The 19,102-nt window shown below is 46.6% G+C and overlaps 2 protein-coding genes across 3 annotated transcripts; one reads left to right on the forward strand and one right to left on the reverse strand.

Moving 5' to 3' along the window:
* The first annotated feature begins 13,659 nt into the window (after window positions 1–13,659).
* Window positions 13,660–16,457, forward strand: LOC136543330 (protein IQ-DOMAIN 12-like). Of its 2 annotated transcripts, none has more exons than XM_066535808.1 (6): window positions 13,660–13,671; window positions 13,710–13,796; window positions 13,884–14,020; window positions 14,127–14,435; window positions 14,618–14,863; window positions 15,415–16,457. In XM_066535808.1, exons 3-6 carry the CDS (start codon window positions 13,925–13,927, stop codon window positions 16,234–16,236), a joined length of 1,473 nt encoding a protein of 490 aa, XP_066391905.1. In that variant the 5' UTR covers window positions 13,660–13,671; window positions 13,710–13,796; window positions 13,884–13,924; the 3' UTR covers window positions 16,237–16,457. The 2 variants fall into 2 exon arrangements, with proteins under 2 accessions (XP_066391905.1, XP_066391910.1); XM_066535813.1 differs by having other exon boundaries at window positions 14,130–14,435.
* Window positions 16,458–16,521: 64 nt separating this feature from the next.
* LOC136543343 (probable diphthine methyl ester synthase) lies at window positions 16,522–19,010 on the reverse strand. The gene is made up of 6 exons (XM_066535821.1): window positions 18,639–19,010; window positions 18,402–18,526; window positions 17,670–17,899; window positions 17,248–17,287; window positions 16,990–17,081; window positions 16,522–16,771 (listed from the first exon to the last, which is right to left on the reverse strand). Exons 1-6 carry the CDS (start codon window positions 18,786–18,788, stop codon window positions 16,587–16,589), a joined length of 822 nt encoding a protein of 273 aa, XP_066391918.1. The 5' UTR covers window positions 18,789–19,010; the 3' UTR covers window positions 16,522–16,586.
* Between the last annotated feature and the right edge of the window lie 92 nt (window positions 19,011–19,102).

Genomic DNA, 19,102 nt, shown 5'->3' on the forward strand with positions numbered 1-19,102 from the left:
AGCTGGACCTCTGACCAATGCACTTCCTTGAGGCTAAACCCAAATGGCATCACGAGGATCATCCCTAGGAAAAGTACCAGCTAGAGCTGCTGCAAGCTCACTAGGAAATCTGCTCATAATGTCCCTGATGACACGGAAGGCTGCTCCCTCTGCACCCTCAGCTAGAGTGCGACCCTCAAACTCCAAATGCCAACCATCCCAATCTGGAGCATCCCCGAGAGCAGGAACCGTGATCTCCACCACTGTGAGTCCATCCTCTGCTAACTGGCTCTCATTCCAAGAGTACACCGGCTCTTGACCCTCTGGGTACCCCACATCATGGAGCACTCTCCAAAGCAAAGTTGGCATGCCAAACTCGCTCAAGAAGGTGTCCGTGGTGCGGTGCTCCCTCAGGGCCAACGGACGTCAGGGTGCTCTTCCTCCGGTGGACTTACGGGCGGTCTGCTTCGTGCGGGCCATCTGTAGCAAAAGTTCTTTTATTACCTCGGGGAAACATAATTTAGGTGATACAATTTTTATCAAAATGAGATAATCAATTTATAAGGGGAGGAATGCATGACATGAATGAAATGCACAAGTAACATGATGTATGTACGTGCCGTACGTTCTCACAAACTTAGGAAATAAATAATTTCTAACGACGAATTCGGTGGCATACAACGATCTCTCAAATACGTAACTAATACGTTCTACACGATAGCGTTGTTATGTACCTGCAGAAGATTCATTTCAGCCCAATTCCCAATGAATGCATAAAAGCAGTAAAGTTTTATCTACACGCTCTACACGAATCCCCAGATACGTGTACAACGGTAGTAACTACCCGAACCATCGTCCTATTGACGGCATCGCCTCAACAGATGGAAGACCCATACATGAGATACTTTTGTAAAACATGCGTAGAACATGTAATTACTCCAGCATCATATAAGCATTCACCCTAGATCGGCGGTGTATCCGATCATGCTCTCACAACTCACACTTACCGACGCATAGAGGCAAATGATCCATTCATTACCACTCAAACAAGTGGCACTCATATAATAGCACACCGTATGAGCGACGAAAGAGAAATATGATGCAAGAACCCCAAGTCAGTACTTAATTAAGCCACCTAAAGTCCTTAACTGGGCATAAAGGATATGATCACTGGCACATTTTATATTTTGAAAATCACATTTTCCAAATGCCTTTTTGTTTTAAATACACTTGTGAACAGTAACACACTAAACCATGCTCTGATACCAGCTGTAACAGAACCGACCAATTATACGAAATTAAGTAAGAAAATCATCCGCCAGAGCAGACGATTTAGCAAACTTAAGCCCGCATAACCCGGTAGTCCGTGAAATCACGAAGGATTTCAAACCAACTTCCATTCCAACCAAGATCGTAATAAGTTTAGCGGTCACCATCACATATTACATAAAAGTTCACAATCTCAGATACATCAGAGTTTCAACATAGTTATTACAAACCAGTTCGAATAAAAGTAGCGGAAGTCATTTGTTCAAACCACACACACACTCACGCGGAGTTTAAATATAGTGCCAGCGAATGATCATCTCCAACAAAAGCATCAGATGAGACGTAAGGAATGACCATGCCCATGGTCCTAAGCATCACCCATCGCAGGATAAAGGCAGTTGATACAGTAGCCGTAATACATCTGCCCATCTGCAACAAGTGGGAATAAAACCCTGAGTACGAGAAGGTACTCAGCCAGACTTACCCGACATAACCGAAAATAAATGACACCAAGGATTATGAAGTGCTTTATAGTAGGGTAGCTGACTCATTTGCAGAAAGAAGCATTTTTAGCATTTCAAGAACTTTTCAAAAAGCATTATTGCCAAGTTAATTATTATTAACCTGTCGACTAGATTTGCACCTAGACTAGAATAAACAAGTGATTAAGCAGATAATGATAACCAATGATCATTAAACAACTTCCATACTGTCATATTCATTATAACTGTCCAAGTGTTCCATAACAATTACTACGATGAAGTAACTCAAGTCAAGTGCTCACTATCCAGGAGCGATGGCGATTCGAATCGATTCCTAACCAGCTGGTGATTTATTCCTTACACAAACCTCACTCACCCGCTAAAGTGAGATATTGATCACCGAGTCAACTTTCTAGGAATCTCGAGTTTGCCAGGAACCACATGTACCCGGGGGCCGACCGACTGCACTTTGGTCTTATCATCCCGCCCCCGTGTCCTACCACACCTGCTCCGGTACAGTGCATTGCGGGCAATCTACTCAGCCCGAAAAATCTCCCAGCTTCACGGTCGGAAGGTACTTTATCCGGCCAGCTAAATGTAAGGCATGCGTTCAACATGACTCGAGGCCCAACAACGGCCGGTCCTTAATCGACACAGACGGAAAACACTACAGTCCAAAACTCTGCAAGTCTCTGTCCGGTCTCAACTTCATTTAACACTTAGTTATACCATGACTTCATAGTCATCCAAGCAGATCCAGGTAACCACCTATAGCTCACAGGTGACAGGAAATCACCCGACTTCTACCGGTCTAAGCCAGCTAAGCATTGACTCGACTGCGGATACCAGGGTAACAAGGATATAGTATAACAAAGGTAAACAAGGTATAATGCAGCAACGGTTGCAAACAACTCCTGAACGTAATGCATCAATTTAAAGTAAAGTATTTAATTAAATCATTGCAAACCGGGAGAAAAATGCTCCGGGGCTTGCCTCTCTCGAAGGAGCTCGGACGGTGATCGGGGCACTCCGGAAGTTCCTCAACGTCCTCCTCATCGGCTTCTGGCACTTCCTGCTGCTGCACCTCGAGCTGCTCCTCGGGCTCCTCAGGTATGACGACTGGGTTCTCGGTTTGCGATCCTGTATGATGCAATGCGCGTAAGTGATTATGCAAACGGTGCATCGAAAGAGATGAATGCAATGGATATGTTTAAATGCAAGGTAGTCAACATCATCCAATAAATTATACTACAAGCACATGTCATCTACTGCATTCTCTTCTACTTCTAATATGTTTAAGTCAACACACCTTATCAAATGCTTCAAAGATACACCAAAGCTATTATTATTAACTAACCTTGTATTAAAGAGGATTATTTTATTTCCTTTTTAATTAGGGCTACAACAGAAATCTATATTTCTGGTGCTTATAAAAATCTGAGAAAATTACAGTAGCATGGTACTACTCTAATTAGACTACCATCAGATTTTCATGGTGTTTGAATGAGTGAATTAGCCTACACAAAAATCACAAGCTATGGCATGATTTTGTACATAAAAATACTTTGAACTGTGAAAAGTGTCAAACAACAGAATTAGTATTTTTCCTAGGTTCTTTATAGCATACAATAACTGTACAAAAATTGTCACATGCATGTTTTATACAAAGTTTGCTTTCTAGCAAAAATAACAAAAATCAGCCATTAAAGGTACTTGAACTACACCTCCAAAGTTTTCCACAACACATGTATAAAACATATTTTTCCTAGGAAGTACATGACATAAGAAGATTAACAAACTTGAAATCATATTTTTCTGCAGACTATAGATTTTTCTACATGTTTTTCAAGTTATCAGCAATATCCATGATTAAATAAAATCCTACAGAAAAGTATCCCAAAAATGACATGCAATAATTTTCCCAAGTAGACCTGGTGATAAGGAACCTAGCAAAATTTGTTTCAACAAATTTGGAGCAAATTTGAGCACCCAAACATTTTTCAAACCATTTTAGATTTCAAATAATAAAGAATAAATGAAAAAAATTCATTTAAGCAATACTGGGCCGGCCCGTGGGGAACAGCTGGCCCATGGCCGCATCTGGCCCGCGCGGTCCGAGCGAAAGGGGAGCGCGGCGGCCTGGCAGGGCGCCAGCCCACTGCCGCTCGGCCTGGCCGGCCCGGCTGGCTGGCTGAGGCAGAGGCGAGGTTGGGCTGGAGCAGCGCGGGGGAAGCTTTGCTGGCGCGCTGGGCCGGCTTCGGCAGACGGGCCAGAAGCGAGGCGGCGGCCCGTGAAGGAGGAAAAAATCCTTTTCCAAATAAAATTTTCAAGGAATTTTTAAATACCATCTTTCAAATATTATTTTGAGCAAGAAAATGACCTCTTTTGAAAATGTACCAAAAATGAAAGTTGTTTCGAATTTAATTCTCTACAACTTTGCTTTTATGACCAAAGCCAAATTCTTTCTAGATTTTGAATTGTAACATCAAAGTCCACGTTTAGCTCAAAACCCTAATTTTTGGAATTTATTTTTGAAGCCAAATTTTGAATTAATTTGAATACAAACATTGCTCCAAAAATTGAACTAACCATTGCTAGATGATCTACAATAGTAGCCAAACATGTTTTACTAACCTAGCAAGAAAAATTCAGGGCAAAACAATTCTTAAACAGGTGTATGCAACATTCAGGTTTTACGCATGTTTCAGATGTTTCAAAGTAATGTTTCAATTGTTATTCACATGATTAAGCATGTATGATTTGGATGCTTGATGATGCATGATATGCGTGATTTGCAGTGCCTAAATGCAGGCATAACACCGGGGTGTTACAATCCACCTCTCATCCTCCTCAACGAACAGAGTAGCATAGAACTGAGCTACTACCTCTATGTTCCAGTCATGATGAAACTCCATGATCTCATAAACCCCAGTGCGCTGGCAAATAGCAATGGCATGATCAACTAAGGCCTTCTATAACTCTCTAACGTACTACCAGTCAATCCACTAAGACCTGGCAATAACTGGGTTCCTAGTGAGAATCACGCTAGAGTAGAAGTCCAGGTGAAAAGTTGTCTAGAAGCGGTGATCATACTAAACCTTAGGTAGGCCTCTCGGATCAACCCTTCGCTCATCTCTAGCTTTCCTAGTCATACCCTTTCCCCTATAGTCAACTCTGGGAACATAAGAGGGCACATTGGGTAGGCGTGTCTCAAGGAGACCATAATGCATACCCTGATCAGGCTGGTGCTGAACTGGAGGAACTGGCTCCTCCTCCTCAATCTCCTGCTCCTCATCTGAGCTATCACCATCTGATCCTCTGTCAGTGCTCTTCCTCTTTCTTTCTTCTCTAGACTCCACTCTGAACTCATCAGTGTCAGTGTCAGAAGAAGAGCTCCCTGACCCCTCTGCATACTAAGCTGCTGCACTAGAGGCGGCCCTGGTAGACCTCCTGCTGGTCGGCTTGAATCCAGGATGCATTTCCTATCTTGTCTTCTTGTACTTTTCAAGTGCTGGATCATGCCTGTGCTTGGACCTCGGCTCCTGTCGTCCACTCATGGCTGTTGTCCTGTATCCAAAGATTTTCAAGAAATTTTAGATACATGCCCAAAATTTAATCTTGAATTGCAATTTAGACGTAGAATCTTTGATCCATGGTTTTACATCCATCTTTAACACACAACTGTCAATAGGTTTGCAAAACGAAGATACAAAAGAAGCTAAGCCTAACAAACAATTCTAGGATAGGATTGAATCAAAGGAGAGCAGAGAGCCTGCTCTGCTGGGCCATACCAGACACGTCCGGTAGCATACCGGACACGTCCGATATGGGCGCCCAGCAACCCTAACTAGGGTTCCTTGATTCAAACCATCACAGATCAATTCCAAACTTTGGACATTGCTTCTATATCACCAATGCAGCATATTGACCGAAGGAATTTCAAAATCATGCATTGACCATGTAGATCAGACAAGGTCCGTGATTAGGGTACCTTGAGAGGAGAGATGAGAATGCAAGAAATCCAAATCCCCGGGCCTTCAATCTTGATGCAAGCCTTCTCCAATGCGATCTCCTTCTCTCCTTTTCCTTGGTGAAATCCTCAGTCGCCCTAGGTGAGAAAGAAGTCAGCGGCTGGTTTGGTTGGAAGAAGACAAGCCTGTCTAGGCCAAAGGGGTACGCTCGGTTTTATAGCCCCACTCATACCGTACACGTCCGGTAGCATACCGGACATGTCTGGTAGCATACCGGACACATCCGGTATACGCGGGCTGGCCCAAATTATTCCAAAATGTGTTTTCTCTCTTCCAATCCCCTTTTCTATTATTTCTCAGTCCAAAAAGGTATCTCATCTTGATCCAAACTGAGTATCATCTCTTTTCTTATCCAATGTCATAAAATGATTTTCTCTTATCCAAATATTTGGCATAAACAAGATTTTGCTTACTTGAGAGAGATAGAGAGAGACATAGTAGATTATGGACTTAAGAAAGCCATGTCATGTGTGATTAGCCAATCAAACAATCAAGGAGAGCTATAATCACCACATGACAAGGCTAGGTCACAAAGACCAAGATTCAAATAGTTTTTCAAATTCACACCACTTACACATGTTAGTTATGCATTTTGAAAAATATCTCTCCTATGTCACACAAATGCACATTCTAACATATACAGGGCCTTAGATGCACTTACAATGTATGTATGTAAACATATACCTTTGCCTTGAGCCCACAAGAATACCACTAAGAAGATAAATAGCATGATGATCTTTATGTTGACCTCAATTGCTAAATAATCATGCTAGATACATTTTCATCCAAAGAACTACAAAGAATGCTAGATAAATTTGTTAGTCCACAATGGTGCAAAATAGAAATTTAGCTCCCCCTAAATTAGTGCTTCAAGTAATCTGAATGACTTTCAACAAGCACTTTTATTCTATTAAGAAATTGAGAGCCAATTTTCCATTTTGACCATAAACCTAATAAAATTGCCATATTTACAATTGAGTTCAAGAGATGCTCACAATCCACTTAGTTTTGATAAAACACAAGCTTCTGAGTAAGTTAAGGATATATGAAAATATACGGATCAAAGACTCAATTATAATTTAAATTAGTGTTCTGGCTCCTACAATACCGGACACGTCCGGTAGATATACCGGACACGTCCGGAATACTCATAACAAAAACACTTATTTTCTGTCCCTGACCATACCGGACACGTCCGATAGTAGTACTGGACACGTCCGATAGGGGCAGGATAGAACCAATTAATTCGCTGCTTGTGATTCTTCGTTTAGCTCTATTATTTATTGTATACTTGCATCTCAACAAATGAATTGCTTTACTCGAGAGCCATTAAAATCATTATATGGCAAAGTAAAATTCCATTTAATTGAATCTAATTAGCCACTTTCATTATTTCACAAATGTACCTATTTGTGAACTATAGAACACAAAACGAACAAAGTGGCTATCCTAAAAAGTTTAGGTACTTGTTACCAATGGTGAGGATGAAATATATGATATGTTCATTGAATTATCTTCGGGTCAACCATATAAGGGATTATGATAAGAATTGGTTGATAGATTGAGTAAATATTATCAAGTTGCTTGCTCAACCACCCCGAAGACTTCATATCATCACCAAGTACCTACATCATTAACCTAAGTACACTTTGGTACCCAACTCTTGTTGGGTCCTTTTGAGTTAGTCAACAAGTGCTTAGGCACCCAAATGGATCTAGCACTAGTTTGTGGTGAACACATCACCTTACTAGTGCTAACTCCATTTGTGGTCTTCCTAAGCTTATCATTATAAACATATGTGTTTGGCTTAGGAGCTTTACCATTTGGGCATTCATAACTTAGATGCCCCTTTCTTCTACAAGCATAGCATATGCGGCCTTTGTTTGCTCTATGCTTGCTTTGCTTATATGGACATCTATCAACCTTATGGCCCATCTCATTGCATCCATAGCATCTTCTTGTTGCAACTTGGGCTTCCTTTCTTGCCTCTTTGTACATTGGGCATTTCTTGGTAGAATGCCCCAATTTCTTGCTCATAAGACAAGCACTTTGTCCATCACTCTTTATTTGCTTTGCCTCCTTGGTAGAAGCCTTTTGATTTGCGGCTTCAACCTTGTCGGCCCAACTCTTGTGTGGACACATAGCCCACTCATGTCCATATAATCCATAACCATAGCACATCCTTTTTCTATGTTTCTTGCTCTTGGTTGTGTTGGCCTTGCTTGAGATGTGATTCTTTTGTTGGGCTTTTGAGGAAGCAATGTTTGAACCCTTCTCAAGCTTCTTCACCATGTTATCATGGTTATCTTGAGAAGGTTGTGCTTTCTCCTTACCCTTCAACCGAATCACATCTTTCTTTAATATTTGCACTTCTTCTTTGAGCTCTATGTTTTCTACAAGATTTAGCACAATCAAAGATTGGCTTGCTTGAGGAGCACACTCATTAGTACAAGAAATATTTAATTGAGATGGTGTACTAGTGAGCGAATGTGTAAGCGGTTGAGAAAATTTTACCAAGGTGATCATAACCTCATGAGCTACCTCAAGCATGAAGCTTGATTCTACTACTTCCTCATGAGAGCACTTTAGATGAACATAGTTTGCTTGTAGCACATTATACTTGCTTGATAGTTCATCTAGCCTTGCCTTGAGCTCAAAGTTTTCCTTCTCTAGTTGTGAAACACTAGAAGAGGAGTTAGTAACTAAAGTATGCTCAATTGACAATTTTTCATACCTTTCACTTAGAGCCTTTAGTTCTTCCATCTTGGAGATGAGAAACAATTCTTGCTTTTGAAGTGATTGCTCTTGCTTCTCAATCTCTTCTTCAAGCTCATCATTCTTTTCAACTATCTTCATGATGATGAACTTGTCTTTGCGGTTGAGATGATCAAGGTTATAGTTGTCTTCAACTTCAACATCACTCTCATCTTGATCATCCACTTGTGCTTTCTCCTTTTTTTGATCTTTCTTGTTACTCTTTTTCTTGCTTTTCTTGGCCATGAGACACAAGTGATGAGTATCATGAGATACTGAGGTTAACTCATCACTTGGTCGCCACCGGGCTTGAGCATCGTTGCAAACAGTGGCTCGTTGGTCTGCTGCCTCGGCCATACCGAACATGTCCGGTAGGCATACCGGACACGTCTGGTATGTGCAGGCAGACAGCAGGTCATGGGCTGCTTGCACATCTTGCTCTGGCTCGGCGCTCTTGAGATCTTGTGAGGCTTCTTCGCTGCATGATGACACAATTGACATACTTTCCATTGACTCGATCTCAAGTGCATCATCACATTTGGATTTTCCATATAAATCAAAAAGTCTAGTCCAAATGAGATGAACACTCTCCGGAGGTGGTTGTCCATTGAAGATTGCCTCATCTTGAACCTCTACACTCAATGTACTCAAAATAATATTAATAGCTTGAGCATTGAGTTGTAGGCATATCTCTTCCTCTTTTGACAAATTTTTGTAGTTGCTCCAATCAACTATAGAAAGAGGTATGCTTGCATCCATAATATGCTCAACAAGAGGACTAATATCTCTAAAAGCATTGAGTACATGTATTGACCAAGTTAGAAAGTTTGAACCATCATTTTGGAGAAGCACCGGCTCCAACTCGATAGACGTCGACATCATTTTCTCACGGTGGTGAAGCTTTAGGTGAGAACCTCGCTCTGATACCAATTGAAGGGACCTAGGATGCCGCCTAGAGGGGGGTGAATAGGCGTTTCTAAAAATTAACATCTTTAAATACAGAAACAATTAGTAAAGGGAGTTTCCAAAATGGAAACTCCACATAAGAGTAATACCACCCCTCACAAGTTAGCCACGGAGTATGTAAAAGATACTAAATAAATCTAGGAGCCACAATCCTGCAACACAACGATTAGCGCAAGGATCAAATAAATTCAGCATTGAGCTCTAATACCGGACGTGTCCGGTATGTATACCGGACATGTCTGGTATGCACGTGTTCTGCAGAAAAGCCGGGCACAGTGATCAATACCGGACGTGTCCGGTATACACGATTTTAGCAGAACAGCCCCAAACTTGCTTCCTTCGATTTCTATCTTCAAACCAAACTGCAGGTATCTACTAGAGATGACAGTAAACACAGAGAACCTACATAAGAGCTAGAGCAACACAAATATCGAATGAAAAGCAAATTGAGACACGATATTTGTTTTACCGAAGTTCAGACTCGTTCGAGTCCTACTCTCTGTTGAGGGGGCTACAGGCGACCCAGCGAAGGTCAGCCCTAGAGGGTACCACAAAGGTCACTCTAGCCGAAGTCTTTTCCAACTCCTTTTTCTCCTTCCACTAGATAATTTCGAGGTGGCGGAATCGACCGTTACAAACTTTTCGAGGCACACCACAATCTCTCGGGTGCTCTCCGGCGACACCTAACCGTCTAGGACCGAAGAGTCCAAAAGTAACAAATGCAAATCACGAGATTGACAATATGCACAAGTGCTCAAGTGGTTGGATTGCTCTCTTTTTGAATTTCACTCAACCCACAATTTGATTTGGCAAATTTGATCAATCACTCACTAATAGAGGGTTGGGAGAGTTGGCAAGGCTCAAAAATATGTGTGTATCAGCAGAATCAGCAGCCTCCAAAGGTGGAGGCTTGGGGGTATTTATAGTCCCCTTAGAAAAACTAGCCGTTTTATAGCCGTTGTAATACCGGACACGTCTGGTACGCATACCGGACACGTCCGATATGACTTACACTGCTCCAATGGTAACTAAGTTATAGTGAAGTTGTGAGACGTCGGAACTCCCGATGAATGCCGGAACTCCCGACCTCCGGAACTCCCGACTCACGTCGGAACTTCCGACCCTCAGCAATTTTGAAAACCATGTAACTGAGTTAAAGTTTGTGAGGTGTCGGAACTCCCGACACATGTCGGAACTTTCGACCGTCGGAACTCCCGACTCACGTCGGAACTCCCGACCCTCAAGGCTTTTGAAAACTAGCCGTTGGCCTCTGGTCATGCATACCGGACACGTCCGGTATGAATACCGGACACGTTCGGTAAGGCCAGGACAGTGAACCCTCCAAGGCAGTTAAAGTGCGAGACGTCGGAACTCCCGACCATTGCCGGGACTCCCGACCGTCGGAACTCCCGACGAACCAACCCGAGAACAACAGTTTTAGCACTGCTGGGTAAATACCGGACACGTCCGATATTGCCAGACCAGCAAAAATAAAGTTAGCTCATTTGTCGCTCAAATACTCAAAACTCATATGGGTTGGCTTGAGCACTTATGAAACATTATCTATCAACATGATGTATCCCTCTTAATAGTACGTCATACCTATTAAACTCAAGATCAAAGGAAAAATGAATTCATACCACTTGAGTTGATCTCTTTTGAATTGATGCCGTCCCTTCCAATCTTCATCAAGTAAGGGTGCTAACATATTGATGTTGATCTTTTCACTTGAGCATAGCCATCTTGAGCATGTGACTTGATTCCATTCATCAAATTTGAATAATCCCAAATGTATCAAGTCACTTCCATCAAACACTTCAATAGTGATTTGATCCTCCACATAAACGTGGCTATCATAGCTTGATTAATATCTCAACTAAATGCAAGTACTTCCTTCTTTACCCTAGCTAGGTTCTTCGGCCGCCAAGCCGTCGCTTGCCCTTCACCCTTGCTTAATACCTCGAAGCCTTTCCTTGCTATCTTCACCATCTCAAGCTATCAAGTCACATCTTGTGTTGAATCATCCATTTATGTATTGTTATCTTTTTCATTTCAATTTAGCAAGCTTCAAATATGAGACCAATCCATATGCAATCCCTTATGTCTCATTAATTAATTCTTACAAGCTTGCTTTCACATAGTACATGGAAATCCCACAATAATTAAGCCTTTGCATGAATTCCATTTGCATTGTTGTCTTGTGCTTGAACTAGATTGTTTACACAACAACACATCATTTTGGTTTTCATAAAGTACCTGTGAGATAACCTATTACCTGTCCACACTTAGCAAACGGGTTGGTCCTTTAATCACGTTGTCATTCAATCATCCAAAATCCACTAAAAAGGTAGATGCACTTTCAAGAAGAGATGTGCCACGGCCGCCCCGACCAGCAGAAGAGGTGTGCCGCCGGACCCGCTGCTGCTGTGCGAGCAGCGGAGATGCCCGTGTGTGGCGGTGCTGAATCCCGTCCGTTGCTCCCTGCTGCTGCTCGTGCGACCGGCGGAGGAGATGTGCGGCGTGGAGCATGTGGTGTGCGGCAAGGCGAGGAGCGCCTCCCAGTGCAGAGAGCAGGAGTGGAGAGAGGAGTATGGAGGAGAGCGGTAACGGTGAAAATAAGGACGGGTGGTGAGAAATATCTGCACGTGCTCCCCTGCTTGTTTCCTGCGTGTCCATGCCGACCGTAGATAACCTCGTCGGCTCATTTTCTAGTGGCCACGGTATACATGATCTAAGAAAAATATACCCTATTTTTGAATATCTATGGTCAGCTCGTCCACAGAATCGAACAGCCCACGTCGAGGATATGCACGTCCTGTCCCTGTATATCCCATTAATCAAACACTCCCGTACAGTGGCGGATCCAAAAGGGGGCTAGGGGGGCTCCAGCCCCCCCTAATGTCTTGATTTCAAGCCTAATCACTGTAGCAAAAGCTTGATTTTACCATTAAATCTTCATGCAAATCAACATCTCCATTGTTTTAGCCTTTCCTTATCCCGCATCGTGCATCCGCCACTGCTCCGTAGTATACCAGTAGTACTCCGTATTTTGTGATCATATTCTGCGCAAATCTGGGTGCATGCTGACTGCTGAGTGCCGCGCGTGTGCACGGATGCACTCAGGAAAGCGAGTGCCTGTGTTTCCCCTGCTTTTGATCGGATCTCCCACGCAGCAGCGCCAGTGCACCTGCAACGCAACCACTTTCAGGCACTGCACTGCATTCGCCATGTCCTGTAGCCCCAGCCTTTTTTTTTTTTGCCTGCTTTCCCTTTTTTATTCCTTTACTACTACTACTAGCGGGCCCCGGTTTGTTTCTAGTACCGATGCAATGCTCCCTGCATGAACCAAGAGATAAAGAGATAGAGTGACGTCACCCGTCGAGTTCCAAAAACCTTTTGCATTTGCTGGAATTCGATGCGCCCATTGATTCCTCGATCAATAAATATAAAATTTATTTATATTTATTTACCACCACTGCTATTGGTCGGTCATTAATACGCGCACCTGTATTCTCGTATTCTTTCCCCATATACGGCGGGCGGGGCGGCCCACTGAACAAGCGCGAGCTGCAGACATTGCGGAAGGCCAACGGCGTGCGTCTCGCGCGTTGCCTCATCCCCAGACCCCAGGGCTCCTCCTCGTCATCTCCGCAGATGTGCCGCCATCTGCTCTCTTGCTCGTCTCAGATGGGGAGCCAGAGCCAGGATCATCTGCTCTCTTCCCACTGAAGGCGTGGCGAGCGTGAGCGCGACACCGCGTCGTGACTCCGGACTCCCCCGTACCAGCGTCGCTCTGGCTCCCCTCCGTGTCCTCAGGCTGTCCAGCTAGCGCCGCGAGGAGCGAGAGCGCGACGGGGGGCTCGCTCTTGGATCCCCCCAGAGCCCAGACAACAGGTACTCCATGGATTTCGGTTCTTCCTGTCCTCCCTCTCCGTCCCCCGGTGGCGATCTCTTCACCTCCTCTCTCTCTCCCCCGGCCTTGTTGCCTGATTGTTTTGCTCTCGTTTCGGAGAGCGAGCGGCAGCACCAGCTTAGATTCGGCACAAGTTCCCGTCACGTTTTGGATATGATCGCTCGTTTATTTATTCGAGTCCTCTGATCACTGGCGTCAACAGCTAGCTATCCTGAATCCAGTGCAGCCATCTTCATCTTTATTTTTTGTTTTGTTTTAGTATAAACAACAGAAATCCCTTTTGGGTTTCTTGGTTTGCGCGGACGCGGACAGTGGATTGCGTCCCCGGCGAAGTGCCGTCCCGTCCTGCCGCTGCCACACTTTCAGTCCATATTTCCCTGGATCTTGCGACTCAGACGTGTGGTATGAACCACCACCTGTTGATTCCCTGTTTTTTTTCCTCTGCATTTCTGGCAATGCGGATGACGCTGTGTTTTATTCGTCGCTCAGTGCAGCCGCTGCCGCTCTCGCTCGCTCGCTCGCTCGGCAGCATGGACAAGGAGAAGAGGAGGAGGAGCTGGTTCGAGCGCATCAGGCGGCTCTTCACCTCCTCCGACCCCAAGCCCACGCCCAAACCAGCAGACAAGGTTCGATCTCGTTAGCCTCTGCGATATTTTTACTGATTTTATTTGTCGATCGCGAGCGGTATCCATGGCAATGCAATGGTGGATGAATCGGTTCTTGCTGGCGCAGAAGGCGAAGAGCAAGCGGTGGCTGCCGGGAAAGCTGCGGGCGCAGCAGTCGTTCGCGCTCCCGCCGCCGGCGCCCGCGGGCGCGGACCAGATCAGGCAGGCGGAGGACGAGCAGAGCAAGCACGCCGTGGCCGTGGCCCTCGCCACCGCGGCGGCCGCCGAGGCCGCTGTCGCCGCCGCGCACGCCGCCGCCCACGTGGTCCGCCTCACCGGCCAGCCGCCGCCGGTGGCGCACGTGCCCCGGCAGGTGCAGGTGCAGGAGCAGGAGCACGCCGCCGTCGCCATCCAGTCGGCTTACCGCGGATACCTGGTACGTCGTCAGTCGTCCAAAAAATGCAAATTCCGTCCAAAAATGCAGATTTTTTGTTCTTGCATTAATAAATTGATGCGTTTTTTTGTTAACTGTATGCGAATTGGAGCATTTCGCCATCCTTTTGGGCAACATTCATGTCGCTGACTGAGTGACCCTGGTGACTCTGCCGGAAAACGCAGGCTCGGCGGGCGCTGCGGGCGCTCAAGGGTCTGGTGCGGCTGCAGGCGCTGATCCGCGGGCAGGCGGTGCGGCGGCAGACGGCGGCCACGCTGCGCGGCCTCGAGTCCCTCATGAGGATCCAGGCCCGGCACCGGTCCAGGGCCGGCGGCGTCGATCACCACCAGCACAACCACCAGGCGGCGGACGACGACGCCCAGCTGCTGCGGCGCGGCAGGGAGCTCTTTGCCGCCGCCGCCGCCGTCCACGTAAGTCACTCTCGCCTTGCGGTTGCGGCACGGGTGAACGGAACACGCGAAATGATTGGCGCCGCACATGCGCGGCATGTGGGTAAACTGATGGGTAAAGGCTGGCAGGCGAGGTGACTGCTGGCTGCTGGCCGATCGATCACGCCCGCCGGCACATGCGCGTGTGATGTGCGTTGATTCCATTCGGTCGTTGGCGTTGGCGACGCCCTGTTTGTTTCGATGCGTCCGGAGTAGGTCCAGCCGTGCAGGTGCAGTGCTGCTGCTGCTGCGTCTGCGTGAAGCCTGTTCGCGCCAGTCAGTCCTCGCTGCTACTCCTGCCTACTGCTACGGTGGTGTGGTGTGGTGTGGACCGCGCGGGTCTCGTGTAGTGTTGCCAGGCGATCCAGATGGACACGTACGGAGGGTTTATCCAACAGTCCAACTGAGCTGGCACGGCGGATTTCGGCCGCCGTGCCCGGTTACTGCAACTGCACGCCGGTGCTCGCTGCTCGGCAGGGGAAGAATGACTTTTGTGACTGACACTGACGGATGATTCGTCTGGTCCCGTGCAGGAGCAGCAGCAGCAGCAGGCGAGCAACAAGGGGTGGGACAGCAGCATCTTTTCCAAGGAAGAGATGAGCGCCATGACGAGGAGCAAGGAGGAGGCCGCGCTCAAGCGCGTGCGCGCGCTGCAGTACGCCTCCCTGCACAACGAGAAGCTGGGCCTCGGCCTCCGGCGGCCGCCCTCCATCTCCATGTCCAGGGACGAGGTGGACGCGCTGAACCAGCGCTGGAGCTGGCTGGAGGAGTGGGTCGGCTCGCAGCCCCCCTTCGACAAGGACGTCCCCGTCGCGCACCAGTCACCCTACACCAGCACCACCACCAGGGGGGAGGACGCCACCGCCAACAAGGGCGACGACGTCGTCGACCGGCTCGGCTGCTCGGCCCGCCGGTCCTTCGCCCGCCTGAGGAGCACGCCGGGGAGGGGGGACTGCTACTACGACGACGACGCGGCGGCGGCGTGCTCACCGGCGCCGTTCCCGGGGTACATGGCCTCCACCGCGTCCGCCAAGGCCAAGTTCAGGTCCATGAGCACGCCCAAGGAGCGCTCCGCCGCCGCCTACTCCGACGCCTACTCGGAGCACTGCTTCCCGTACGCCGACCGCCTGCTCTCTCCCATCCCGTCCATGTCGCCCATCCCCTCCGTCGCCAGCGACATGGGCTTCGCCAGGTCCACCAGGCCGCCCGTCGCGCAGCGGTCGCCGCGGGTGGCGGCCAAGAGCCCCATGACGCCCGTGAGGTCGCGCTCGCGGAGGTCGCCCGGCCACCACAGCTTCGGCTCCGAGGCAGCGCTGCACCAGCTGCAGATGGAGCACTACACCCCAGTCCGCTGAACCTTGCTTTTGTGATGATGCGATGCAACACCCAACATCAACAATGCTGTCCATCGGTGGTTCCTCCTTTGTGAAGATACAATTCTTTTGTTTGTTCAGCTTTCTTACCAGAAGGGTTCAAATGGTTGCATGCAAGACAATGGAACTTAAATCGCAAATGTAGGTGACAATGCACCATGAATCCATGAAGGACAAATTATATGAATCATGACTATTCGTAAGCATGGCATGGCGCAACAACAGCTACTAGTATTCTGGAAATGTTCCATCACCCTTTATCTTGCCAAAAAAAGGTTCCTTTTCAAACTCACATGAAAAGAACTTTTGCAAAATGTAGGGTGTGTATATCACTACTTGATCATGTAAAACTCTAGCATCTCTTCTTCCAAAGGATGAGTCTCTCCCACTATGATCAGGCAGTGAAGGGGTGGGCCAAAATCAACATCTAGTAGCTTCTCCATAGGCCCAGCAACAATCTTCTGGTCATCACTTCCGAGTCGAGCCACTCCTATGCACAATGTATCCCTGCCATATGCTGGAAGAAAATGATCTTTAAATCTGATATCACAGTAAGACTATGAAGCACTTGGAACAATGAAGGAAACCTAGCAATATCTATAGTATAGAGCAAGAATCAAGAATTGCTCTTTTTAAAACAATCCTAACATCGATTAAGCATAAGGAGCTATTGTTTGATACAAAATGATTTTTTCATAGAAAGGCAGCTTCTCAAAAGAAGTTCAGATAGTCTACCAGATCCCCCACGCGCTTCCTCCACCTCAAAAAGCTGACTTATTGCAGTGTTTACAGTCATGAATCTTGGTGGTTCATAGACTTTCTTTCCTCTGCATAAATACATAGGCAAAAGATGGATCTATCATCATCTATCCAATGTAAATATAAAACACAGCTACTGAGAGCTGCTTGCATCAAACTGAACACTTAGCAAGTGAGGTTGCAATTCTGCACTGCAAGGTATTGAGGATAAGAATTTAAAAGATGCTAATTTACCTGGCTAAAGATTCCCATGTCGGCTCCTTGACACGGATATCTACATCGAACAATACAATAAATCAGCTACCATGAAGAAAAAACAACTTCTGCTATCCATGCTTTTTTTTTTGAAACTATCCATGCTTCGGTTTAATGCATATCATTTAAAAGTGGAAGTGAAGATGATAAGAAAGATCTTGGCTTCAACTAACATAGATTAGGGACTGAACAAAACTATAGCTTAACTCTGTGGCAGTCTAATAGTTTGAACATTCAATGTATTTGCTTGCAATAATCAGTTCTAGTTAATTTCAGTATATCATGTACAATGGTTTAACTATAAAACACGTTACCTATGGCTATAAATTAATGATCACTTGCCTATTCCTTGACAACGAAGAATATAGACAATGCTGAAAGGTCGAGCAAGAATCACGAACCAAGCAGGCAAAGTGTGTGCAGCCCAAGCTTGCGATTGTTCTGAATCTTCTCATAGAAACTATCTGGTCTCCATTCGTCTGTGAAGAATGGTATTGAGATAGTCTCTCCATAGCGGTAAAGTTGCAGCCCACAAACTCCAATTGCATTCATGACAGATGCATTGTGGATCACCTTCACTTCTACCCCCATTTTCTTGGCACGAACAACCAGATCAGTATGTGTAGTTGCCCTGGAAATGTCATCCAGATGAAAAACAAAGAAAAACTCACAAAGCTAAATACAACCCTAAAAGTGTCTGTATTCACACTTGGATTAATTCCATGACTCCAATCAGACTTCAGTGCACGCAAAACAGTAAATTTGTACACATTACTTATCACACAGAGACATCGTGTGTGACATGATGAACAGATTTTAAGCCCAAGTAACATAGCACAACCAACCAATTGTAAGACCCAAAGACATTTGTAGAATCATGGCCAGCGGCATGTAACTGAGAATGCAAAATAATGCCATACCAATGGTCAGTAAAAGCACAATTAACAAATATGGTCGAATTCATGAGCAAGTCTGCCCAAGAACATCTCTGCAACAGTGGAAAGTACGTGCTCCACCACTTGTATCCTCATGTTCATGGCCACCAACTCAACAATGCACATGGAGTTCCGTCACCCATACCCGAACTTATGCCATCTAACTCAAAAACGGGAAAGGGGCTAAACAACCATTACCCGAACGGGTCGCCAACAACAAGGAAGGCGACGTCAGTGTCGGCAGCCTTGCTTAGCACCTGGTCCACGCGGTCCTCCACCATCTCCCGATCGGCGACCGTTATCTCCTTCCCGTACAGCTTCTCCTGGACGCGCAAAACACGACAAAGCGAAGACGCCTATGAGCAACAGCTCCGAACGAGCCATGCGAACATTTGCTCGAACACGTGGTGGGCGCACAAGAGAAGGGAGACGCACCAGGTTGGCTAGCGCGGCCGGGTCGAGGCCGAGGGAGAGGAGGGAGGTGTATGCCTCCATGTATATCCTGGAGCAGCTGCGGACGGCGTCGAGCCCCCGCACCGTGATGTCGCGCTCGTCGCCGAGGCCGAGGCCCACGATGTACAGCATGGCGCCGGCGGCGGGCAGCGCAGGACGGAGTGGCAGCCGAAGGGAGCAAGCCTCGCCGTGCACTTGTAGGGCGTTGATCCCAAGAAGTTGGGAGGAGAAGGCGTAAAGAACCGGCGAGCTAGGCGGCCGCGTGGGTCCGTCGCCGGCGGCGTTTGCACCGTCTTTCTCTGGTGGAGTCGGCGGCTCGCGTGCTTGGGGTTTCTCTGACTAGTCAGCGCCGCATGTTTTCAACTTTTCATAGCCCTAACGCATTCGAATTCCTGCCGTTGGGTTTAGATCCAACGGCTCACGGCGGCCATCGAATTAGCACGGAG

The sequence above is a fragment of the Miscanthus floridulus genome, chromosome 1 (assembly GCF_019320115.1).
Source record: "Miscanthus floridulus cultivar M001 chromosome 1, ASM1932011v1, whole genome shotgun sequence".
Lineage (NCBI taxonomy): Eukaryota > Viridiplantae > Streptophyta > Magnoliopsida > Poales > Poaceae > Miscanthus > Miscanthus floridulus.